The 27,509-nt window shown below is 47.5% G+C and overlaps 1 protein-coding gene across 6 annotated transcripts in view; it reads left to right on the top strand.

Annotated features, from left to right (window-relative positions):
* The window catches only part of LOC135377499 (disco-interacting protein 2-like), a 123,800-nt gene that overhangs the window by 55,352 nt on the left and 40,939 nt on the right, over positions 1 to 27,509 (top strand). For 2 of the 6 annotated variants that reach the window (XM_064609946.1, XM_064609945.1), the window contains exon 1: positions 2,069 to 2,529. The exons of the other annotated variants lie outside the window; for them this stretch is intronic. In XM_064609946.1, the coding sequence (XP_064466016.1) occupies positions 2,373 to 2,529 (157 nt within the window). In that variant the 5' untranslated portion in view covers positions 2,069 to 2,372. Of the gene's footprint in view, positions 1 to 2,068; positions 2,530 to 27,509 lie in introns of those variants that run through there. 6 annotated transcript variants of the gene reach the window in all.

Genomic DNA, 27,509 nt, shown 5'->3' with positions numbered 1-27,509 from the left:
GTATACCTGCCCTCCCACACACATCCCCTCGTGTCGGGCAGGTAAACCGTTTACAGGTTAGCTCTTATCTCTAGAAACACTGAAGGCTTTAGCGCTTTTAGTAAGACACGCCCAATCCGCCCAAAGTTTTAACTCTCTTCTATATGGATTAACATGGACACCGCATCAAAGGTGGTGCTTTCTCCCAATATAAGTTAGTGTTTCGGTGGTATCTTTGAGTCAGCGCCGGTTTTGCCTTTAAAAAAAACGCGAGTCCTTCTTCCCGGCTGCACAATATGACTGCGCCAGCGTATACTTTTCTGTTGTGGCCGTTCCTTTGCTCTTCTTCTTTCGCACTTCTCCGCATTGTTCTAGCCTCTTCTCAGTAGGTTTCTATGGTTCAGAGCGATCGCCCGGACACGGTGACAAAGTTACCATTTTATGATTGCTTATGAACTGACTTGATTAATATTGCAGCGAGCAGCTTTGCTTCAGTGGTTGCACTTTGAAGTACTGAAACGCCGATCGGCAAGGGGAATATGTAGAAAAGTTTATGCGGAGAGGTTGCCCACAAAAATAAATAAATACATTAATAATAATAATAATAAGGGGGACCTGCTATTCTGCATTCATGGGTTGCTAACTGTTGGCAAACAAGCCAGGTGAAACCAACAATGAAAGCAGGGGGTGTTCAAGTTGGTGTGATACATTAATACTATGCGAAAAGTCGATTCGAGGCAAGTGCCGCTTTAGAAGACGACGCCGGGACCTAGACGATGGCGTTGCGGAGGAGGGAGAGTAGATGTCACGGACCGCCCTTGAGATGCTCTTTCGCTTAGCTCGCAAACTACGAAATTGTTTAGACGACGTCTACACAGCACCAGAAGCAAAGCACGTCTTCGAAACAGGCACGTCACAGCCTGCCGCAGCGTTACGAAGTCGCATGTTGGGTCAAAATACGGCTGAGCTATTGTGTATTGGGCTATTATGACAATAGCAGCGTCGTGTTTCAGTTGGGCATGTAAGCGTCAAAGTGTAAGGGACGTCTGCATACCAGATGCCTGCTTTTTCTCTCTCTGGCGACACTGGTCCTCGAGGTCATCAAGCACTGGTCCAGGAAAGAGTAAAACGAAAATCCTCCAGTCTGGGTGTTTGTCCAGTCAATGGCCAATGAGGTCACTTGAATCGATCTGGAACCGTAGATCATTTGCATTTGATGCGTAGTTGCTGTTCGTTGATCGGGAATCCTAGCACAATAAACGGTGTCGCGAGATCGGGCATCCTGGCCACAACGCAGCGGCGCAGAAACCGAGGTTCCAGGAGCCAGTGGGTACGCCCAGTTATGTCTGAAGTTTCCTGCTAGTTACGAATGGTATTACAGTTGTTTGAAAACAACTCTTTACAACTTGTGTTGTTCGTTTTCGTAAGTGATGGCTCCCGGACTGCATCTTCAATTGAAGACTTACGGACAATACTGGTATAAGTGCAATACAATCCCAATACAGCATGTACCATTCATAGCCCGTAAGTCTTCAATTTCTAAACCTGGCAATCCAATCTCTTCGTTGCCTTCTAGAACGGAAGAAGGCGAGGCGGGATGCTTTGGAGAGATCATCAACCAGGCGTTGTGTACGGACATCTAAGCAATGCCAATTACTTCAATGACTTTTCTCCTTCGCGGATAGTATGCACCTGTTCTCCATGACTTGCAGAAAGTAGGTCTTCAATATTAAACTTTGTCCCAGCAAAAAAAAAAAAATCTTGCTTGGTCCGCTGCCAAGTGTGAATAGCCTTGCAGCACCGCATGACCAGCATGCCCTATCAACTCCACCCTTATTCACGGGAGCGTTCTTTTTCTCTGTATGCGCGTTGTGAGAACAACTTTGGTTCGCTCACGCCCGCGACTCACTGTACGATAGCCTCCACATGCAGCCATGGAGAACGTCTCTTATCGTTCCTACTGGAAAGGATGTAAATAGGGGAAGTCGAGCGTGACCCCCCCGGCGGTGCGTCTTCTTCCCGGGAGGGGCTGTCGGGGGAGCGTGCCAATCTCGGAGAGAGTCTCCAGGAGAGCCGGCTTGCCACTTGCTCGCCGTCATTCGCTCCGTGCGTTCCGTCCCCGAAGGCTCGGCGGACGTCCTGTTGTTGCCGAAGGATTTTCCCGGAAGGCGGTGGTGCGGACGGCCGTTTCGACACCCACCGCGTCGATCGCGTTCGCCCACGTCCCGCAGAAAGCCACCTTGAGATGGTGAATGTTAGCCATCTGGAGTGAAATGGAAGGAGGAATGACACTGTCCCGTGCATATGGTTCTGTTGCGTTGTGTCGGACGTTTTCGTGAGCCGTCTGTGCTACCCAAGTTTCGTTGGTTCAGACAGTCGTGTTGTGTGGCGTCATGTATCGCCGTCAAGAGGGCCGACATGACATATGGAAAACACTGCCGTACTCGCTGTGGGCAGCCTTGCTGGACGGCGACTCGAGCGACGACGATTCGGAATCGTCTTTGTTCTCTTCGAGAGTGTCCTCCGAAGGCTGCTTATCGGATACTGAAAGTGAGTCAAGTCATTATACCTCGTTAGTAAAAGCGTTGTTAACTCGTTGTGGATAATGCCTGCCTGTGGAGCGGGACGTCATCTAGTGACACGGTCACGTACGTCGTTATTGTGGAAGCGCTTGTGACAACTTGCTTTTGTTCGCCCTGTCATTCTTTACAAATGGTGTTCAAAGTGTTGGCTCCGATGTCGCGCTTCTTTGTTCGGAGTCGCTGATAACCTGCGTGATATCCTCTGACGAAGGTTTCGCATTACTCGTGGGATTCAGGTGAGCTCGGCAAGTCATGTGCTCCGACGTCTCTGGATGTCTGACCCCGTTCTTTGACGTCTGGAGCACACGACACTGCGGAGTTTACCCTCCAATTTGTTTTTCTTTCCTCGCATCAAGGTCCCGCCCGACCGCAATCGGATTGCGTTGTCTGGCAAGCCATTTTTCAGTTTTTTTTTTGTTTGTTTTTTGAATAGCTACGTGACTGTTGTGTGCGAAATCCAGCAATATGTTTTGCATGTTTACGTAATGTGCACGGACGTCGCTGCAGCAGCAGGAGGCATGCATTGCACGGCAGAATATTTATGCTCCGTGCAACGCTAAACAAACGAAAACCGTCCCTTCAACAGACCTCAGGAATTCGTGTTGCTGTCGAAGCCAGAATCCTAACGATTTCGACTATAGGAGGTAACAATCCTAAGTCTTTCTTGCAGGAATCATTGTTAGGGAATTGTTATTTCCAAGAGCTGCTTTGTTTTCTTCTGCAGACTCCGTTATCTCCTAAAATATAAGGAAGCCAAACATATTGACATGTATGACGAAGCATTCTGTGATGTAATATGGCGGAGCGAAGAGTGTGTTCACGCAAAAAGAAAATTCGGACCAAAAACGGACCAAGTGAGTCACGATGGCTGAATGGTCTACTTGGACCCACTCTGGTCGTGTGTTAATGCAAAAGAATACCCCAAACTAGCCAAGCCAGTCACGGGGGATGAACAAACTATTTGGACCCACACTGGTCGTGTGTTTACACAAAAAATACAGACCAAAACTCACAAAAAGTGTCATGAGAGTTTGCATTCACCAACAAGTGTTCTCTGCCGAGAAGAAACATTTTTCATACTTTGCCCGAAGTGGCTTTGGCAATGTACAGAATGCTTTGGCGGAGTGTGAAAGACGTTTACCGGGAAGTAAGACTTGGCCAAAAAGAGCTGGGTATTCTACAGAATGCCTAGGCATTTTATAGATTGCCTGGAATTCAGCCGGTGACATATGTACGAATGGCGTGAGAAGAAACGCCTTTGGCATTCTGCGCGTGCAAATTTGTCAGTCAGCATGAAATTATCACATCACGACCATAGAGTTCATTCTAGAAGTATCTTTCGCGTAATAGAATGGAGCTCTTGTGCATTAAACGTCTGAAGTACGTTTGCGTAATGCAGAATGCATTGTCACGTGAAAATAAAGTTGGATTTAGAGGACTGACTGGAGCGACGCGAAGATTAAATCACGCTATGATCATTTACATGTGCACCTTATTTGAAGCCTCATGCGATCGCTGCAGAAAAAGGAAAAAGTCAGCATGCATCACAAGTTTCAGCGAGTTTCTTTACTAAAATGTGCAAGGACACTTGGAAGACTTCCCGTGTTGCCTTTATTTCCTGGAGCACGCATTTATTTCTTGGGATAGCAGTCAGACCGGAACTTTTTATTTACTTGGAACTGCTTTCGACTGAACGCGAACTGTTGCAACGCGTCCTGCGCGGAAACGCCGCGTCACACGAAGCATGTATGCCTGCTGTAAGCCGTCTGTACCTAATATAAACCGGCAAACGGACGTGAGCCCTGTCCAATGTTGCTCTGATAAGGGGACGAAATAAGACCGTATGGCGTGGCCTCTTTGCTCCAAGACGACCCCTACATTTTTAAGGCCCTCTTGTTCCTCAGTATTCTTCGTTCTCTATTACTTTTTTTCCCTATACACCAAGGAAAGGTCAATCAATCTTCCTTTAGAAGTACAGAAAGTAGGTTGTTGTCGCTCTGGGAAAGTTCGTAATTGCCGCGAGGTTACCAGGTTACTACAAAAGAAATTTTAGACGTTCTCACTTTGAGAGAGATCTCGCAAACAAAGAATCGTGTCTCCGTTTTTTGTATTAAGACCGACGATGATGGAACTGCCACGCTCACAACCTGTGCAGATGTCCCCAGATGAGTGGTTGGCATATTGTCGACTATTGTTTCCGTGGATCATTGGCAAGCGTTCCTCAAATGAAGCCCAGTCTGTTTTCCAGGAACAAGTGATGAAAAAAAAGAAAACGAGATAGGGAGACGACGAAAAACTGACACAAACAGACGGATTCTTGAGTCTTCGTTTGTGTGTGTACGTTTTTCGTCGTTTTCTAGCCTCGTTCTCTCTCTCTCTCTCTCTCTCTCTCTCTCATTTTTTTAATCATGTATTCTGGTCATCAGCTAGCTTGCTTCTTAGCCACGGTGGTACTACTGTTGCCCCGCGCGGTGAAACCCGCGATCTATGTCTCCAACTCCATAGCGCGAAATTCTGACCCGCTATACAGGGCGTTTTTTTTTTCTTAATTCGTTACAGATTCAAAACAACAACAAAAAAAATAGATATAGAGAGAGAGAGCAGCTTGATGCCATTTTTGCGGACCTGTTACGCGGCAAGGCGGACGTCCCTTGAGGAAGAGCATGTAACTGCTGGACGACTAATTACCTAAAATTCATTAACTTTATAAAAACGTTTTGGCGAAAATATGAGACAGCGGAATTGGAGGTGACCATTATTTGAATTTACCGTCTTTCTCAAAAATTGTGAAACGAGCACGTACTTTGAGATATAAATCGCCGAACTTTGGTGTGCAAATGAGGCGGAACCAAAGCTACGCACTTCTCGAGCGCGGAAACGACACCGCTTTGCCTTATCTGGGCAACAGATCATCGTTTATTCCAGTCAGCTCGATCGCTACAAAACACTTGGTCCTCCAACGCGAACACCCTTTCCCTCTTTTTGCGCTCGAGAAATGCGTAGTTCTCGTTTCGCTTCATTTGCATACCAAATTTTAGCAATCTATATATCAAAGTACTTGCTTGTTTCGGGATTCTTGAGGAAGAGGGTGGATTCAAGTAAAGATTGCCTCCAGTCCTGCTGTCTCGCATTTTCGCGAGAACATCTAATTAAAAAATTGATAACGAATGTTAGATAATTAGTCGTCCAGTAGTTACAAGCTCGTTCCCACAGGACGTCTACAGGACCACGTAACCCGCCCGCAAAAAAAGGCAGCAGTGCTGCTCTCACATCCTTTTTTTTTTAATCTGTAACGGATGAACAAGAAAATAAAATAAATAAAACACCCTGTATATGAATAATAAATACGGCGCACTGGTGTTACTGAAATGGAGCTTCTTTATTGCATAACGTCGCGTGTTGTCCTCTTCGGCAAATCGAGTGGGCGCTCTACCGTTTCAGTCGCGTGGTTACATCATTCCATGCTCCGTTCGTTCAGTGTAGAGATAACTTGATGCGTCGAGAAAAATAATCGGAACGCGTCTATTAGACAGCTGTCAGCACTGTGCCGGCGCTGTCCAATAGGCCCATTCCGATTACTTATCTCGACGCATCGGTTATCTCTACACAGAACGAACTTAGCCTCCCTGCACCGTTCAAGTGCACGATTGGTGCCCATGGTACAAATTTTACGCAGTGGTGTGAAGTCATGTTTTCATAAGTTATAACAAAAATGAACATAACAGGGGTAGGCAGGCTCTGGTGTTGGCTTGATGTTAACGTTGACTTGAGTTTGTGGGAACGCAGGACGAAAAGAATGGCGTGTGTTCTTGAAGAATGTTCGTGCGTTCTCGTCCTGTGTTTTGCCTCAAACTCAAGGCAACACCGATAACAGAAATGTTCATATTCAAGAGCATGACGGGCCCTGACGTCCCCATATTCTACTGATAAAGAAATGCCAGGATGATAAAGGTGTGGGCATTGTCCTCAGTGATGCATATGGGCTCGCTTCAGTGGCAAAAGGGCGTGAGTATACCGACTTTTGTTTGCTAAGTTTTGGCATTCGAAGTCAAGACAATAGAAATTACTCAATAAAAACTTGCTGCAGTTTCAAAACGACCAGTCGAAGCTTTCAATGTCTTTGTCAATGAGTCATCCTGTTGTTGCACACTCAGGCCGACTCGTGTGACATACAGCATGTCTCCTGGAATCGCAGTCTCGCTTGCATGCCATGCTTTCTTCCGGAATGTAACGCCGCTTTCTCACTAAATTGAAACGCTGCATTGCTCACTCCTTTCTTTGGCGCTCTATTTGCGTTCCAAGCAGTCGTTTGCACCAGGACCACAGACTGGCTTTGAAAAAGCACATGTGACAACTGTTCTTCTCAAGGTTCACCCGAACCAAATTTCTTTCGCTCTCTGCAAGCCATGAGGCAATCTCAGTGCCACAGCAACGAACATAACCTCGGCCGTTATTACTTTTCCCTTTTTGGTTACATTTGTTTGTCCGTTTATCCAAACTGCTACGTGTCCTGAGCTCATCTCAGCTATCGTTTTTTCAAGTTCGTTTGGCCTGATTTACGTTGTCTGGTTTAGTAAGCCTTCCGGTAATTTCGCTAGGCGTTAAATGCCGATAAAGTGACGTACAATGTTAACATCCAGTTCGAGTTCGACTTACCTGGGTTGCTCACTACCGGCTCTGGTGCCTAGCAATTTAGGTAATACGACTGTTTGAACAGGACGCTCGCAGTAGAATCTTCAGTGTAAAATTTGCTGCATCGCGACATGCGCGGGATAAGTATATAATGGACAGCTCAGATCGAGCAGTCTTGACACGGTGTTCTTGTGGACATTTGTGTACACATTTGTGTGGACATCTGTGCGAGACATTTCTAACAACCTTCACGACGTCGTGGACTCTTGTGTCGCATCCCGCGCACACGCCGTGGCCCAATTACGTCCACGATGTGCGGGAAATTGTCAACGTCTTATGACGGTGGACGTTTGTCGGATATGGCTGTTTATTTTGGCCGCTCCCTTCTTCCGCTTAACTCCGAGAAGAGAACGAACACGGGACACGACAGAGGACGTGTGTTATCTTCAAGCTGCTTCCCGCCAAGGATCGTTTTGAGCTGGAAGGAAGGAAAGACTTACTGTGGCTGTCGGCCTGAAAGAGGGAATTCCAACGAGTTCTCTATGATCCTGGGAACTCGCTTTGATGGCCGAAGCACCGCTGACGTCGTTTTCCGAAATAACGAGTCGTTGAACCCGCGTTGTGATGAGGGTGAGTCTGGCCGCTGGTGACCGTTACGCAGTGATCAGCTCGGCCTGACGTTTCTGGTTACTGAAAAATGATATTCATCGCGCAAAGAAACAAAAAGCGGAATAAAGCTGAGGTTTCAAGTGACGCCAGCTTCAGGAAGTGGAGTTCATTGTACGGATTAGCCAGAGAAAATCGAGCCCCGTTTTCTTTCTTCTTTTTTTTTTTTTTTTTAATCGGTTGTGGCACAGGAGTTTTGCCATCAAGAAAATCAACGCCGAACCGCACCACGAGCGGCGAGTTTTGGCGTCACGCAAGGAGAGGAAGCGACGTTTCCTCTCTGGATATGTTTTCCCAGCCATCTTCCTGTCAAGCGACGGCATAAAGTTATGGGAATGCTGCAGCGACCTTCTCTGAATGGCCGTATCCCTTGCTATCTCACTTCTGAAGGACATTTGGGTGTATTTGCAAACGGCGACAGAGCCGTCGCGAATGCTTGCTCGTCTGGAAGATTCGTGAATTACCTAACAAGTGCCTTTGGTGGTGCAGCTTACTGTCAATCATATGGCGAGTCTCTTGAGCTCCGTGGCCGAATGTGTGGCGTGTCTGTGTCCTCTCGCGTCTGCACGGGTGTCGAGACCCACGATGAGCAAGAGCTAGCTCGGCCATGCCATACACGATGTTGCATATTCTACAAAACGTCGAGCTTTGAGCGTTCCCCGATACACTGTCTGACTTTCATTTCATGGGCAGGTCGCTCCTACACTCTTAAAAATGAACTTCACCGCATAGCAAGCTCCTAGCCAACCATAATCTCGAATGATATCGTTATCTGCCCTGATTTGTTGAAAACTGTAGGCGTCCGCCTTTTTTGTGACAATTATGAACAGCATAAGTGTCACAAAAAAGGCGTACGCCTCCCGTTTTCAACAAATCAGGGTAGATAACGATATCATTCGAGATTATGGTTGGCTACGAGCGTCCCAGGGCGTGAGTCGTGACGTTGCCCACATACGTGAGGCCGACAACGGCAAGCCCTTTCACCATCGCCACCACCATCATTTTTAAGAGTATAGAAAATCGTACCCAAGCAGCACAATGTACCGAAAGTCGAGTGCAATAGGGGTGGACGGTATGCGTCTTATCAATGTTCTTTAGTTTCACTAGTCTGTTCAAGGCATTCCACCTACCAGTCCACCCCTATTGCACTCGACTTTCAGTACATTGTGCTGCTTGGGTATTAGCGCCCTCCGATTCAGACTCCGCATCGCTGTGAGCCAACCAGATATCAGCAACGTGATGTCAGCCACTTCAAAGGAACCAGGCGATTGGCTTATCATGTTTTCGGAGACGTTATCGTAAAACTTCTACCCTAAAACTCGCGATTAATTAACCAGCGTGGTGTGCATCCACGACGAGATGCGAATGATAAGATAGATAAATGTAAGATAAGACGCGGCGTTCTCGTGGTAATCGGGGCAGGTTGTGGCAGCTGTTTACTTCATCTTCAGAAAGAATAAGTATTCCGGAGAACTCTGGTGGTTCCAGGTGTGTCATAAAAAGACTAGTTCCTCCACGTATTGCCATCTTAAGCTATCCGGTTTCCGATTGCTTCTATCACTACACTCCCAATGAGAGAGAGAAAAAAAAAAGGGCGCTTTAGCGGGGATTGGTGTCTTGCATTACCTGGTCAATGCAAAAGCTCTCGATCGATGAGGACGAAAATACAACTGCAGTTATATTTTCGTCCTGTTTTCCCAGACATGTCTGGGAAAACAGACTGCTTAAAATGGTGCAGTAGTTCGACAATTTATATTCCTAGAACTCAGTGCTTGTGTCGTCGTGTCTGTCCTTTTTTTTTAGCCCTGTTCTTTTACCCAACACTGGGTTTTATGATGAAAGATGAAAGTCACTGAAAAGGTTAGCCAGCTGTAGGACTCGAACCCACATCTTCTGGATTGCCGGTCCAGGGCTCTACCAATTGAGCTAAGCTAACACGCCTTCTCAGCGACTTCCAGGATGCGTCATCTGAAGGGACAAACCAGCCACTCTCTCTCACTCATCATGAGGACTCAGGACTCTCATGAGTCCTACAGCTGGCTAACCTTTTCAGTGACTTTCATCTTTCATCGTTAATTTCTTAGGCAAATTGAGGCCTTGTATATGTATTTGTCCCTTCTATGTTGTTCCAGCCTCAGAACATCAGTTCTTTCATGTTCACTGGGTTTAATTCCTATTTTTCGTTAAACACATACGGAACGAAACAAATAAGCGCGTAAAATAATAGTAGCAGCTTCAGTGTACGCAGTTCCCTCGGCCATACCGATAAGAAATGCCTTGGGCTAGCCCTTTAAATTACCGAGCCTGTTTCTTTATATCTCGTTTTGTCTTCGCTTGTGGCTTACCACGTTTTATCCAAACAATATGACCTTTCAATGAGCTCATTTGCATAGACGCTGCGCACACTCGAGAGGGCGGACGTTCGAAGGGATTGATCTTTTGACGGGAAGTGGAGTGCAGGTGTTCGCTGTAGAAGGGGCTGTTACCGATCAATTCTCCCTCGTCAAGCGAGTTTGATACGGGGAACAGGTAATGGGGGGCGAGGGAGACACTTCGAAACAGGTGTTTCGACTCATCTCTGATTTCACGGGCGCTTTGTGGTTGTATTTTTATTTTATTTTTTTTCATGTTGCAGGATGCTTAGACCATGACGCTGTTGTGGCGCTTTAAAATGATGCATTGCATGCTTTGAAACGTATCCCCAAGCGGTATACAGTGCACTGAAAGCGCGAGGGTATAGGATTGGAAGACCGTATACATCGAGGTCGTTTTCTTCCTGGATAGCCCTGAGAAATGAAGCACCCCCCATGTACATATCTTGCGTACCGTATACTCAAAACACTATACTTCAAATGTTTTTGTTAGTATCTTACTCGGTACCTTTCCGGAAAGGATTTGTGCTCTATTTCAAACGCGTTTTTCGGTATTTTGTAGTCAATACTCTAACTACTTTTCGTTTGTCTATTCATCGTCGTACCAAGTTCAGTTTCACAACTGACCAGCGGCATGGCCGAGTGGGTGTGGGTGTCGTGCTGACTGGGAGGTGGTGGGTTCGAATCCTACCACCGGCTGTGCTGTATGAGGTTTTCCCAGGGTTTTCCGAACGCTTTCCAGACGAATGTCGGCACAGTTCCCCCTGAAGTCATACTAACCCCACTGCCCCCCCACTCCTTCCTGCTGTCCTCTCTCCATCTGTCCTCATCTGTACGCCGCTCATAGCCACAGTTGCTTCGCGGCGCTAACACGAAAGTAAAAAAAAAGTTTCACAACTATGGTTACTATACAGGGTGTTTTTTATTCGTTACAGAATTTTTATTTAAAAAAAACTAGCAGAGCAAAATAGATGCCATTTTTGTAGTTGAGTTATATGGCCAGGCGAACATTCTCTCGATGAAAGTATGGAACTACAAGATCATTAATTACCTAAAATTCATTAATTAACTCTTTAATTAGCGGAGTTCATGCGAAAGCGAGTTCGCAGAACGGGAGATATTCCTCGTTGAAAGCCATTCCATGTTTAAAAAACCCTTAAACGCGCACGTGTGTTGAAATATCCATCACTGAATTTCGCTATGCAAATGAACAAACAAACAAGAACTACGCAATTTTCGAGCGCAGAAGCGCGATAGGCAGTCCACGTGAGAGGGCCACGTGCTTTGGAGCGATGGAGCTGATTGGCATAGGAGCTAATCTGTTAGCCAGATAGACCGCTCTCAGACACAGATAAGGCGTAGGTCGCAATTCATTTCTGCGCTCACAGTGCGTAGTTCTTGTTTCGGCTCATTTGCATAGCGGAATTCAGCGATGGATATTTCAACACACGTGCGCGTTTAAGAGTTGTTTAAACATGGAATGGCTTTCAACGAGGAATATCTCCCGTTCTGCTACATCGCTTTTGCGCGAAATCCCCTAATTAAAAAGTTAATTAATGAATTCTAGGTAATTAGTGATATTGTAGTTATATACTTTCTTCGAGAGAATGTTTGCCCTGCCATATAACTGAACTGCAAAAACGGCATCTATTTTGCTCTGCGAGTTTTTATTTAAATAAAAATTCTGTAACGAAAAGAAAAAGCACCCTGTATAGCTCACCATAACGACGGTGCCCTTGCCTCCATGGTCTTTTCATGGTCAATTCTTCTCAATACATTGTGGAAGACAATAACTTATTGGCCAAGTAGATTAGTTTTCAAAGAAAGGAAGGAGGTTGGCTGACAAACACTGTGGAATGCAGCCCTTCAAAGTCGGGACAGGACACTCCAGTACACATATACAGGATGTCTCGCGTAACGTGTCCATAAATTTTATTTGAAGAGAGCAATAAAAGAAAAACAACCGCTACTTTTCTGCTACTTGAGTTACAAACAGGTGCTACGTCAAAAGTATCACCTGTTTGTAACTCAAGTAGCAGAAAAGCAACGGTCGTTTTTTTCTTTTATTGCTCTCTTTAAATGAAATTTATTGACACGTTACATGAGACACCCTGTATAGAAGAGAAAGTAGAGAAAGCAAAACGAATGCAGCTCAATATTTATAGAAGTTTCCGTCTCCATTTAATTTTCCTTAAAATCAATCCAATCAATCAGTCAATATTTTCCGTCCAAATGAGTAAGTGTAATGTGACGACCATTTTGCGCGCCCAACTAGCAAATGAGCGAAGGTAAACATCTGGACATTAAGGATTGGAAATACTCCCATGGCGTTTGTGAGTGTCCTTGTTGCCAAGCGGATATTTAAACAAAGGTTGCATCAACGCATCCACGATTGGCTACTCGAAAGAGCATGCGACGATTTTGCCTTTTCCATATTACTCTCGCCAGTCTATGCCGATCACACGTATGAGCTCTCTTTTCAGCATGCGAGGTCACGAACGGGCGAAATCAGTTCTACAACGCTTCTGTGCATCCGTCCGTGGACATGATCCAGTCACACCAATCGTTACCGTCCCTGAGAAGACTTTTGTCACTCGAGGGCATATATTGTACTTCCCTGACTGTCTTGGGTGGCGACAGATTCTTAATTCGACGTTGACCTAAGCGGGGCGTACACGATGTCAGCGAATAATACCAGGAGCAATTATTTCATCCGTGCATGCGGGACGATCATATATGTCAGACACCCAAGAAGGGCATTGCAGCAACCACGAAATTACCCGTCCATCGATGGAAACGACAGACACCACTCCGTGCAAAACGGCGGGCCATCATTTTTTGCGGCGTTTCCCAGACTTATTTTCCGTGCACGTCAAGCGAGAGCCTACTCGTGAAGATGTACGTGCGCCCGCCAAGTGTGACTCGACGGGGTCCGCCCCATCGTCGGGTCCCGTTGGGTGACTCACGACGAGCGAGAACCGGTTAGATTGCCGTGCTTCCGGTTACGTCAACGTCATTCCATTGCTGTCCTCTTCTTTGCACCAAGATCATGTCGCTCAAAGTTTACGAGCCGTCTGCTGTCCCAATCCATTGTTGCTACTAAAGCTTGGCAACCAGGAATCGAGGTCTTCCGTTTTGCAAAGTGCGACAACCACGAATATTTCGATGTTCGAAGAAACACGCTCCGAAGGCATCCCGGAAGCTTGAAAATTTAATGCACTGAAGTAATGCTGAGTCTAAGGATTGTGCACCACAGGATGCGAGCTTATAGAAGGCTGGCTGAGAACGTCGCGAAATATTTGCGTCGCAGCAAAGAATCGGCATAGATGTAGCCGTTGGAAAATGTTTGCCTTGTGAGCCGCAGATAAAGTAGCACAATCCGCGTTGTTGACCACTCTCGGGCGTTTCCATTATTAGCGCAGTGATGAGAAATGGACCCTTTGATTCGTAATGGAAAGTTTGGAAATAAGTATTCAGCGCTCAAAGCAGTACTCTGGGTAGGGTACAGCAACTCTCGTGTGGTCAACATCATGTATCTGTTGTTGTGTTGTCGTTTCAATCAACCGCCGTGAGCTGACGACTGTAGTTTTTGCCTGGACAAATGAAACTTAGCCATTGATATGGCTACGAAAAAACAAAGTACGGATGATTGGTGATGCTGAACCATTGGCATTTGAGTGCAAACACATATTGCCAATGTGCTTCAATGTATGCTTCGTATAGCATGTTCATAGCAGTTCCTCCCTAAAAGCTTCGTAGTTGACTTTGGATCAGTTGGCGTCGACAAATATACAAAACAGACGTGCATCGGCAATGAGGAACAGGTTTCATCGGCATGTATGTGTACATTTTCTAACACAGCTGCCATAAAGTAGCCGGCGCTCATCTACCCAAACGACAGGAGAGTCAGACAAAGGTTATAGCAGGTCCCATCAAACCTGTGGTCTGCCGATCGGCAATTGCTTGCAGATCGCAATGGAATGGTACGGCCGCGACTAATGAGTAACAGTTGACGCTTGGTCAGTCTTGGCGTCGGTTTTTCGTGGGCCCGCTGCTAAAAAGAGGTATCTGCGAAATATACGGTACATTATTATGTTGGCGCCACTACATCGAGCACCAACATTGGAGGTCGAGATGCTTGTGTGGGGAAAATAGATCATGCATACACGTCTTACATTCTACTTCCCGATTTCGGAAGCTGAACACTCAAAGAGAGTACGTGTCATGACTCATGAGGAAGAATATGATAGCTATAGTGTCTGCGAGATCACCCGTTGTACCTGTCCTCCGTCACAATACATAATCAGCAGCACTACGTGAAGTAACGACACAGAGAATCCATTTTCTTGTGTTTGTTCTCACGAACAGGGGAATGGTGCAGAGTATGGTGGCATAATGTTCTCCCAAGTGACTAGTGTTCTTCGCATACCTCCGAGCTGCAATCGTACTGCTGTTTCGTGCGTATGCTACACATGAATTATCGTTAACATTTGGAACATGTGCATCTCTATTTGGACTCCAATGCATCCGGCACCTGTTGTGTGTTTCCACGTGTCTTCGTTAGCGCTCGATATTTTTCGCTGAAGAATCGTCGACAGTCCTGGTTCAGTGTCTCGTCTGGTATACGAAAAAAAAAAAAAAAAACGGCTGGCATCGCCCATTGATTATTCATCTCTTTTCGCGCGTGGTTCTGAATATTATTATCGCGCGGTGTCAGGGGAACGCATTTGACGAGTTTATGAACGCACATCCGCGTGCAGGCCGACGAACGGACGTCTTGGCTTCTCCTTCTCCTTGTTATGGGACCTGAAAATAGCGGTTGGCTGCAAATGAGTGACTCTCATTGTGGGGGCTCAAGTAAGCTTCAATCCCTTTGTTGCAAGTGAAAGGCAGTTGCTGTCCGCGGTCCTAATGGCTTGATTGGTTCCCCGTGCTGACTTCCTTGGTGGGAGGCCCCGCTGGGGCCGGCTGGAAAGTGTTCTCGCCTGGTGGCCCGTGACACCCTTGTCGGCTACACTTCTGACACGTTCGGCCCTCGCGTGATGGTGGCCAGTTCTCGGAAAAATTTAGAACGTCAGCGTAATTGGCTCGGCTTTTCATCCAGGAAATAACGCGCGGAGGGAACGGAGGTCGTAAAGTTGCGGTGAATCGTGAATATTCCTGGGAGGTCGGGACAAATGGCGAAGCTGGGATCTTCGAAGTGGGAACAAAGAAAAAACGAAAAAAGAAGCCGTCGGACCATTGTCACGAAAAGAACTGCAGATAACTACACGCACGGCACAGGCTAAACACACGTCCGGGAAGGGTGCCTCCAGCTGTAATGACTGGGAAACTATGAAGAGCTATTAAAGGTACTGTAAAGCAGCGGGCAAGCTATTAATATTGGCAGCGGCATTTGAAAACTTATTCCGAAAGAAATCCACACTGCAAATTTTATGTGCGACAGAAAACTCTAAGTATTCTTTAATCACGACTGAAATTGCGGTGAAGAGACGAGGGGCGACGCCTGGTGGGAAACAATCGCCTATTCGTCGAGCAACGATGTTACATGTCCCCAACCTTGTATCTGCTAAGTCGTGGGCTAAGTAGCCGGCTTCACGAACTTCCTTTGAAAAGTTTGTTCAAACGAGATAGTTCCTGACATATATTATCTCAAAATTCAAGAACATTGGTACATCGTGGAAATGAGTAACAAACTGTCAGCAGAAACACCATGAGAGTCACCCACGCAAAAATGCACCACGTCAGGCAAGCCGACGTGGTGATAGTGATAGTTGCACCTATTCCCTTTTGATACAGGGCAGACTTCCAGGATGGAGTCACAAGTGTAAAAATAAAAGAAAATAGTTCTCGATGAGTTCAATTCGTTTCTGTTTGTCACTTAGGTCACTTCTGTGGTTGTCTCGTGAGTCTTTGCTTGATTTTCTCCCAGTGCACAAGGCGGCTCTGTATCTGCTGGTAGCGGTCCACAGATGCCGCTGTACACTCCCATTGTTATTGGCATGTTTATGTTCGCCGCCCTACAAGGGGGAACTGCGGAATTCGTGTCGAGTCTTAGACACAGGGTTGCCCGTAATATTAAATCTGAATTTTCTAATAAACTACGGTACGGAGGTGGATTTGAACGCAATTTGTGGCGTTTGTATACTGAGCACCCAGGCTGTCAAATGAGCCAGCAGTATAAAATTGTATGCCTGCTGCTTTACAGTACCTATAAGTGGATGCCATATAGTACAGTTCATCTGTGATATGTCGTGGCAATATGCGGTGACTCCATTGGAAGGACATGGTCTGCTTGAACCCTTTCGGGTTGATATACATTGAACGATGTATCTGATACCTCGGAAGTTTTAAGTCATTTAAAGTCATAAAAAAAATAAAACAGAAGATCTGCACCACGTCGCTTTTATTGTCTTTGGACCCGCACTCTCATTTGACGGGTTGTGACACGATTGGATGAAACAGCACGTCGAGCTTGGTGGCTGTTTCTTCGTCGTTGCAGCACTTGAGGTCTGTGTTGCAGCTTTCAGAGTGTTCGCCATCACTGTACTTTGGCGGAGCGGACAAGGGGGCATGTCGTGGAACTGTTCCAGGAAGTGTTTCAGCCCGGGGGGTTTGGTATACGTGCCCTGAGGGCAGGCACAGCGGGACACCCGCGTGTGGGGGACCCCGAAGGCGAAAGATGAGCTCCCTGTCTTTCTGAAAGTTGAAGACTTTCCCTCTCTCTTTCACTGTATATGTTAGTTTTCACTTGTTTTAGAATAAAGTAGTGTGTATATGTCCACTGTGGAGAGCGGGTGTGCATCTGTTTTCCTCCGCATGAGAAACACGGTGGCGATTACAGAGCAGCGTAGCTTCAGTCAGATATTTTCTCTACAGAGCGGATATTTTATGAGTTTCCGCAACATTCTTTGGTGCCGAAACCCGGGACTGACTGCGCTGCATTAGCCAACGAGAGTTTCATCAGGGAATCATGGAGCGCCTGAAGCACAAGCGAGCCGCACGACGTGCGCAAGTAACAAAGTTGATCCATGAGGTAACTGAGCTTCGGAGCGACCACACCGTCAGCAAGACCACACTCAATGGATTATTGGCAAGACTCGTTGCCAGTGACGGCGATCTTCGAAAGGCCAATGAAGAAATTGAACCACTCATAAAGGATGATGACCTCGCAGCCGAATACGAGGTAGTAATCGGGTACGAGGAGCAAGCAGCGAACGCTATCGCGGAGGTTCAAACACGTTTGGCCGAACTGCAGCTAGGAGAGAGAACTTCGCCCGACGCAATGCGACAACCACAAGCAACTGGTCCTCCAGAAAATCATCACGTGCAATCTTCCGGTGTCAAACTGCCCAAACTTCAACTCCAGACCTTCGCAGGTGAGCTGACACAGTGGTTGCCATTTTGGGAGCAATTTCGTACGGCGGTCCATGAAAATGTAAGATTAACGAAGACGGAGAAGTTTCAATACTTAAGCTCCTTGTTGAAGGGTCAAGCAGCATCCGCTATTAGGGGACTCCAGGCCACGGAATCGTGCTATAACGATGCAATAGAGATACTGACGCAGCGCTTCGGGAACACTGGTCGGATTGAACGTGAATACCTAGCGAGGCTAAGAAACCTGCCACCGGTGAGGTTTTCGACAGATGTGGCGGGACTTCGAGTATTGTACGACCACGTCCAGTCCAATATAAGAGGTCTGCGAGCGTTGGGAATACCGACTACCACCTATGCGTCAATGATGGTTGATATTCTCCTGTCGTCTCTACCCTCTGACATGGTCGTGGAGTATCAACGTATGGTGCGGTATCGAACTGCTTTGTCCGACACCAACGGGACAGAGAATGACACGTCGTCACGTGCCTCCGAATCAACTACTGGGACAGACGCGAAGGCAAGTGACGAGCTGTCCAAAGTGCTACATTTTGTGCGTGTAGAACTTGAAAGTCGTGAACAATGTGGCGCGAAAAGCCGCAGTGTTACGCAGCCGATTCATCAACAGCTCAGAGTGAAGTCCAGTCGAAACATTCCAACAGGTGCTGTGCTACATACGCGCGTGGGAGCTGCCCCTAACTGTGTTTTCTGTGGGTCTACTGATCACGATACCCCAATGTGCAGAGTGGATATGCCAACGGCTGACAAAATGAAGAAGCTTTCGCGAGAGATGCGGTGCTTCCGCTGTACTAAAAGGGGTCACCGCTCAAAGGACTGCCGTTCCAGGATCACCTGCAAGCATTGTGGACGAAAACATGCGTCATCAGTATGCGACCCATCCAAGAGTACTCTGCCGAAAGAAGTGGTTGGAGATGTTTCGACCACTACCAACATGATGGCCACGAACGGCGCACCGCACAAGCAAAATAGTGAGGTACTGCTTCAGACTTTCCGTACGTGGGCGTCGTCCGACGCCGAGTGTGCCCTTCTCCGAGGCGTCGTTGACGGAGGAAGTCAGCGCACCTTCGTCCGCGAAGACATTGCCAAAAAACTGAAGCTAAAAGTAATCGGTGAGAGCAACATGCAAATCAACACCTTCGCTAACGACGCGCCTTCAAACCGGATACACAAGGGGAAGGTGGTAGAGCTTCGTCTTAGGAGCCAATATCACCCAAAGGAGTACATCATTCGGGCTACTACAATACCATTCATCTGTAAGGATCTCACAAGCACTCCGGTGAGTCACGACTTTGTGGAATGCATACGCCGTCGGGGAGAGTTCATCGCAGACGATCTGTTGCTTCCTAATGTGACGACTGAATCTGGCATTGGGCTGCTGATCGGCAGTGATGAAATGTGGAGGGTACTCACCGGCGAAGTGAATCGATGCAACGGAAACGAGAGCTTGGTTGCAGTGGGGACAGTTTTCGGGTGGACCTTCCAGGGACCGACGACGACCACCAGCCACTGCACCGAGCAGTCTACGGTGGCTGTGTGCGTCTTGAAGGCTGGGGTGATTATGCAAGAAGAAAACGACGCGCTGAAGAAATTCTGGGAATTAGAAAGTATAGGAGTTGTAGACGATGCGAGCACCAAGGCCGAACAGAACTCTGTCGTTTTAGAGGAGTTCGAGCGCAACGTACAACTGCGAGGAGGCCGGTATGAGGTGGCATTGCCATGGAAAGCCCGCAAAGATGATCTACAGGACAACTACACAGTAGCCAGAAACAGACTGCAGGGCCTCGTGAGACGGTTGAACCGGGATGGCAACGCTGAGGACTATGACAGAGCCATCCGGACCTATATCGAAAGCGGACACGCCGAGAAAGTGACTGAGGACGACGGCAATTCGACCACTGTGTACTACATGCCTCACAGGGCCGTCACAAGAAACGAATCTTCGTCGACCAGGGTCCGGGTGGTGTTTGACGCGTCCTCACATGCTGGTGGAACAACTTCATTGAACGACCATCTTGAGAAAGGCCCGAAATTAAACACCGATCTGGTTTCAGTGTTGCTCCGCTTCAGAATGCACAAGGTTGCCCTAACGGCGGATATTCAAAAGGCCTTTTTGCAGATTGGCATTCAAAACTGTGACAGAGATGCTTTGCGATTTCTGTGGTTCTCTCAAGTCCCGACCACAGACGAACACGAACAGGAGATTGAATGCTGGAGGATGACGCGCGTGCCTTTTGGAACCACAGCGAGCCCTTTCCTATTGGGCGCTACACTACGCCATCACCTCCGAGCGTTTGAAGAGTCGGACAGAGAACTGGCTGCCACCTTGATGGAGTCCTTCTATGTCGACGACCTGCTCACAGGAGCCGCCACAACAGACGAAGCGCTAGAAATTGTCCGGAGATCCAGAGAAATTTTACAGCAAGCCGGCATGAACTTAACCAAGTGGGCCTCTAACTCTTCTGAGCTGCAGAGTGCATTTGAGCACGAAGAGAACAGCACTGATGTCGGTGAAAAGTCCTTCTCGGAACCTACCCAGGCCAAAGTACTCGGGGTGGCGTGGGACAGGAGTACCGACTATTTCAAGTTTTCCGGCGAGCATCTCCTGAGTGTCATTACCCGCATGAGTGACACCAAACGATCGGTGCTGCAGGCCTCGAGCAGGATTTTCGATCCATTGGGCTTCCTTGCACCCTACACCATCCGGGTAAAGATAATTTTTCAGGAACTCTGGAAAGCAGGGCTCGACTGGGATACCACGCTTCCAAATAACATATCAACGGAGTGGCGCTCCTGGTGCTCTGAGCTGCCCAGCCTGCGCGAGGTCTCAATGGAGAGGTGCCTACTACCTGGCATTGGCACGGTGTATACCCATCAGCTCCACATCTTCTCAGACGCATCCCCACGAGCATATGGGGCGTGCGCCTTTCTTCGAACCAAAAGTGATGCAGGAGAAACAAAGGTGCGGCTCATATTCGCCAAGTCTCGTGTCGCCCCACTCAAGAAGCTTACACTACCCCGGCTGGAATTGATGGGCGCGTTAATTGCCGCTCGCGTGGCCAAGCTATTGACCACCGCTCTGAAGATGGAAGCGAGTGAGGTTATATTCTGGACCGACTCGACCATTGCGTTGAGCTGGATTAAAGGGGAAGCGAACCGATGGAAACCATTTGTTCGCAACCGAGTCACGGAAATTCAGGAAACCACTGAAGGGTCACAGTGGAATCACTGCCCGGGTGCAGACAACCCTGCGGATGCCCTTACGAGAGGACTAACCGTGAAGGCGCTTATCGAGGATAAGAAGTGGTTCGAGGGTCCAACCTGGCTGGCAGAGACAAAAGAGAGCTGGCCGCGGTCATTCGCAGAGGATGAAGAGAGCGTCAACAAGGTCGAGAACGAGAAAGTAAAAGTGACAGCGTTAGCTGCGCAAGTTGACCCAGCTATAACAATTCCTCCGCTGCTTGACCTGAAGAAGTACAGCAGCTATCTTCGTCTACTTCGTGTTACGGCCTGGATAATCAGATTTTCGCAGAATTGCCGTTCCAGATCACGGGTTATTGGGCCACTCACCGCTACAGAGCTCAACCAGGCAGAGATGTTTTGGGTGACACGTGCACAGAGCGACTGCTACCCTGAAGAGATGCGCGCACTTGAGCATCAACAGAGGATACCCGCCGCATCCAAAATCGCACAGCTGCAGCCTTTCCTGGACGCTAAGGGAGTGATGCGCCTTTCGGGACGATTACAATGCTCTGATAATCCTGAGGAAGTGAAACACCCTATATTACTAGCGAAAGAGCATCCCCTCTCCGAGCTGATTGCACGAAATGCGCACCGCCGTGCATTACACAGTGGCGTACAGACCACGCTGACTCTTCTACGTGAGAAATGGTGGATATCCCAAGCCAGACGGTTGGTGAAATTCATCACGAACCGCTGCAAAGTTTGTGCAAGGTTCCGAGCTACTCGGGCAACGGCCCCCACTGCACCTCTACCAGCTGATCGCACGAACCCAAGTCACCCTTTCGACACCACTGGAATTGACTTTGCAGGGCCTGTGTATATCAAGACGTGCAAGGGGTCATCTACGAAGTCTTATATTGCCCTTTTTACTTGTTCTACGACAAGGGCCGTGCACCTTGAATTAGTCACGGACCTGACAACGAAGTCCTTTCTCTTAGCTTTCCGGCGATTTATTTCCAGAAGAGGAGCACCTTCAACCATTTACAGCGACAACGCTCTTACTTTTAAGAAAGCAGCGCGAGACATTGCGGAGCTGTGGAATATTATCCGCAGTGTCGATTCACAGGACTTCGCCACCACAAACCGCATCACTTGGAAATTCATAGTGGAGAGAGCCGCTTGGTGGGGTGGCATGTGGGAAAGAATGGTGCGGACAGTGAAAAATTGCTTGCGAAAGATCCTGGGACGGCAATGCTTAACGTTCGAGGAGATGACCACCATACTGCACGAAGTGGAGGCCATGGTGAATTCCCGTCCCCTCACGTTCCTCCATTCTTCCCCAGAAGAGCCCAGCGCATTGACACCTGCGCATTTGCTACTTGGAAAAACACTGACTGCACTGCCCGAACAGCCTGGCGCAGCATCAGTACCAACGTCCCACGGAACTAGTGTCAATAGGAAGTGGATTCATCGACAAAAGCTAGCAGATCAATTCTGGAAACGTTGGAAGAAGGAATACCTTCTAGAGTTGAGATCGGCTCATCAGTTCGGTGTTTGTAGTCCAACCAATCTTACAAAGGGTGACGTCGTGTTACTACAGGAAGACAAGATTCCTCGACATTTATGGAGACTGGCGCGAATTACCCAGCTCTATAAGGGACGAGATGGTAAGGTGCGGTCGTGTGAAGTGAAGCTATCGAGTGGCAATGTAACTCGCCGACCAGTTCAGCTCCTGTTTCCCTTGGAAGTCAAAGAAACGAATTAGGGGCAACATGACTTTCGAAAAATGAGTGCAGTGTATTTTGGCTCATTTTGGGGGGGAGGATGTTGCAGCTTTCAGAGTGTTCGCCATCACTGTACTTTGGCGGAGCGGACAAGGGGGCATGTCGTGGAACTGTTCCAGGAAGTGTTTCAGCCCGGGGGGTTTGGTATACGTGCCCTGAGGGCAGGCACAGCGGGACACCCGCGTGTGGGGGACCCCGAAGGCGAAAGATGAGCTCCCTGTCTTTCTGAAAGTTGAAGACTTTCCCTCTCTCTTTCACTGTATATGTTAGTTTTCACTTGTTTTAGAATAAAGTAGTGTGTATATGTCCACTGTGGAGAGCGGGTGTGCATCTGTTTTCCTCCGCATGAGAAACACGGTGGCGATTACAGAGCAGCGTAGCTTCAGTCAGATATTTTCTCTACAGAGCGGATATTTTATGAGTTTCCGCAACAGTCTGTGCGAAAGGATTTCAGTGCGTCTCTTGCCACTAACATTCCGAGGGATTTCCCTACATCCCCCAAGTTTTTTCCAGCCCCCCCCCCCCCTCTTCCCTGAAATTGCCCAATACAGCTCGGCTACCAATACGTTCGAAATGAGCATTCTGTGCAGTCAATGACATTCCGCGTTGTAAAACTTGGATTGCAAGTTCACAGCCACGCAAATAACCGTCTGCATTGTTTCAGTGCAATTTACAACGAACTTTTGCAACCCCTTTAACACGTGTATGATATGAAGCACCACTTGCACACCTTTGCGCAATCACCGACGCTCATCCGTCTCATTTTTCTGCATGTTCTCACCGCTGGCTATCGAATTTGAGGGGCACACGTGGAATTCAGCTCCGCTGAGATCGAAAGTTATTGTGTGGCTATAATACATTTGCTTACAAATAAAATCGTAGCCGAAGAACATTAGTGACATCATCAATGTGCTGTGGTGTTCTCCGTTCGCACAAAAATTAGGCAGACGAGGACCAGCAAACATATACGCCCCCCCTCCCCCCCCAAAAAATAAAAAGGGGAAAAAAGGTGGATTTCTGGGGACATTACTGAGCACTCCCTTTCTTCTGTGGAGCCACTGGAACCACCCTCGTACGTCGTATTTTGACCGTCGTGCTCCAGGGTGGGCGGAATAGACGCAAAATGATATACCTGCCTTCAAATGGAGCGTAATTCTGTGTATGGGTGTACGAACTTTGCGTTTCAGGCACAACATCAAGTTTGCAGGGCAGAGCCGAGGCTGGAAATATCGCGTCTTCGCTTCTAGCACTTCCCATCGAATGTGCATACGGTGCTTTCTCGTCTAGGTATTTATAGTTACATTACCCATACTGTACAAACATCGCTTTTATGTACCCGGTTTCTCCCCCCCCCCTTTTTTTTGTTTTTGTTTTTTACACCAGGAAGTGGGATGAAATGCGGGACTATCGCAGAAATTGAGGCTGAGAGGTGGCCTTGGTTTTCAGCGACTGCGTGTATACTGTCTACTTTCGTTTCGACTCTGTCGCTGGCTCGGGAATTTGGAAACAAATTTCCTGCAGTTCCCCCTATTTCGTGGGAGACGTTCTTGCGCCCCTAATATGTTTTGTGCGTGGCGTTCGCTTCCGGGTTGCCTTTATTGGTGCCGAGCGAATGGCCCTGATCATCTGTGGAGAAAAGCAACAAAGGCCTCTTTCTTGCTACGTTTGTCTTCGTGCTTGATGCGTGACGCACCGCCTCCGATGTCCACAAACAGAGGTTGTCCTGAAAGACGGCGATAAGATATCGCTCTAAAGTTTGGCTTTCATCATGGCCTTGGACTAGTGACGCAAAAATATCGAAATTTTCTATATCGATAAATATCAACATCGTAAACGAATAAGCGATAAAATCGATTAAATTATCGATATATCGGTATTCTTAAAAGAAATATCGATATATCGAGGTTTGAAAAGCCGTAACGCCACTACTTGAACAATTGAAAAAAAAAAAAAAAGTTGCCCTTGTTTTGTTATCTTCCATGCGTATTACGGCTGAGGCACGTGATGAAGACGGCGACGAACAACGTGCATTACGAGGACCAATGAGGATACGTCCTCAATAATCGTGACATGAAAGATTGGGGGAATAAGAATTTAGGTGAGTGCAGAGGATGTCGCCCTCTTCAGATCCACACCAGCTTGTCTGCCTCCTTCTTCTTTATTCCTCCAGGGGATGGATGTTTGCGAATACGGAGTCACGCCAGCAACAAAAAATCCTCGGTTTCGAACGCCGTGTACGTTGCGCGCTCGGTGAACTCGTTCTGCACATTCCAATGCGTTATTCGGCATGAAATGCAGCCCCGGACGACCCACGAAGTGTTAGAAACTAACAAAGGCTTTCTCTAACGTGCGTCACATCTTTACAGGAAATATCGGCATCGATGAAAGATGAAAGTCACTGAAAAGGTTAGCCAGCTGTAGGGATCGAACCGACATCTTCTGGATTACCGGTCCAGGGCTCTACCAATTGAGCTAAGCTAACACGCCTCCCCAGCGACTTTCGGGGTGCGTCATCTGAAGGGACGACAAACCAGCCACTCACTCTCACTCACCCTCCTTTCACTCTTACATTTTTTGCTCACTCATACACACATTCATACGACAGAAATCGACGCAAGCTGCACCTGTTGAACAAGAGAGAAACTGATGTTCTGAGGCTGGAACAACATAGAAGGGACAGATACAAACAAAGCCTCAAATTGCCTAAAAAATCAGCGAAGAAAGATGAAAGTCACTGAAAAGGTTGGCCAGCTGTAGGGATCGAACCCAAGAAATCGTTGATTTCTTAGGCAATTTGAGGCTTTGTTTGTATCTGTCCCTTCTATGTTGTTCCAGCCTCAGAACATCAGTTTCTCTCTTGTTCAATCGGCATCGTGTTGCAAAACCAAATCAAGAGGGAGGGAGGAAGGAAGGAAGGGAAAAAGCCGTCAAGTTTGGTTAGTAAACTCGTTGACCCGCTCCGTTCACATCCTGTCCGCGCGCAGAAGCCGCCGAATTACTCACATTTCTATCAGGCTATATAAGTAATATCGATCTTCATACCGATATTTTACAATTATCGATAATACCGCAGACATAAAATATCGATAATATCGATACCGCTGCATCCCTAGCTTGGACACTAAGCTGATGGAAGTCCTCTTTGGAGTCCGCAAAGCTGACGCTCGGAGAACATGTGTTATACAAACTTACCATTGCAGATGCACACACTGTACCTTCTTATCAAGTATTATAATGCCGTCATGAGTGTTATATGCAGGTTTGTCGGCGTTACCAGCAAGTGCCAAGCTGGCTAGGCACTAAAACTGATGTGTAGTGTCGTTGGTGACTTTGGAACACGACCAATATCCGCTTAACTTCAGGCAAGGGAAATGTTGTTGTCTTTGGTTTATCGTCTCCGTCCTTTCTCTGAGGTTCAGCTGATATTTGTAATGTTGCTAGCTAGGTACTGTGAGAGGTGGTCGTGTATCCTCGACAGTTTCTGCGCACTTTAATCAACATATGGAATGGGGGGCAAGAAGGAAGGGGAGGGAATGCACGTACAATGACCTCTTGGTGCAAAAAAGAATGCCTTCTAAACTCTTTTTTTTCGGTTATGACTTGGGGAGGGCGCTTCCTGTATTCCATGTCCACGTTGTTGATCGAGGAGGTGCTGAAATGAACCCCCAAGTGTTGTTTTACTGACTTCGGCGTTCTTCAAATTGGCTAACAAATTGTGTCGTCACGTGCCCCTTCCTGGCAGACACTGCGGCGTCCACCGTTACTATATCCAGCCCCGCTTATTACGGCTGAAGCGGGTGGCCACACCCCCGAGGCTATATGGATACCTGTTTCTGGCATCAAAATCTGACTTCTTTTTGGAACTCGTTCGATAGATCAAAGCGCTCGGCTCCCAGGTGTCTTTCCATTTCTTTTATGTCCACATTTAATGTGCTGATTTTGCACGCAGCTCTTCTGCTCCCTCTGGCGTTGCTAATTTAGCCTCTTTCGCCTCCACGTTCGAAACCAGCTTACATTGCTTAACCCATAATTGGATGTGTCGATAACTAGCTGCTCGAAGGAACCGTTAGTGCATCGTAGTAGAGGCTAAGGTGCTAAAAATAGCGGACGCTGTTCTGCGTGCGTATTTTGAAAATTCAGTCACAAAAAAATAGAATGCTTGCACGGTATAAGGGTGGTCCCTCCCATTGTGAGGGCCTTTTGAACATTTCCTCCGCTGTCGTGATTGAACGCGTTTCAAGGCACGAGTTATTTGAGCATCCTCGGTGCCAACCAACCTAAGGGCAACTCGCCGGCGTGGTGACAAACTCGCTGTTGCAGCAGCTGACGAGACGCGTTCTTTACGATCAATTAGTTTCGTGGTGCGGCGTGCGTTTGCCTCTAGGGACTAGGACGTTTGTCAACCCACGATGTTTAATTTAGTTAGTTCTTGTAGCGCCTGTTTTTTGTTTTTTTCATTCTTCATTCTTCATCTGAACAAATTGCTTTTATTCCTTCCTCCCCAACAGAAAATGGCAAGTAGGTTCAAGATTCTCATTGCGATGGCACTCAGGCAGAGAAACTTGAAATTCTACTGAACAGCTTAATTGAAATTGTGCTTTAATTGTTGCGCATTTGCATTGTTGTCCTTTAATTGTTGTGCATTTGTGTAACTTTTGGATAATTACACAATAGCATCAACCCTACTCCAGCGTCGTATACCATCACAAATGACTGTTGCGCTCCCCCGTGGACACTTGCATATGGTTTGGTATCCTCGCTGGTGTGTTCCCCCCCTCTCTCTTACTACAAGACAGCGGCATGAATCACATAGCGGCCGGGATGTCGCGCTGACTGCTCGCCTGAATATTAGCCCGTAAGAAGTTGCAGTATTGACCACCCTAGGCGCATGTATCTCTCGTCGCAGAAGCTCACGAGCC

The sequence above is a fragment of the Ornithodoros turicata genome, chromosome 1 (assembly GCF_037126465.1).
Source record: "Ornithodoros turicata isolate Travis chromosome 1, ASM3712646v1, whole genome shotgun sequence".
Taxonomy (NCBI): Eukaryota; Metazoa; Arthropoda; class Arachnida; order Ixodida; family Argasidae; genus Ornithodoros; species Ornithodoros turicata.
This window is presented reverse-complemented; position numbering and strand designations above follow the sequence as displayed.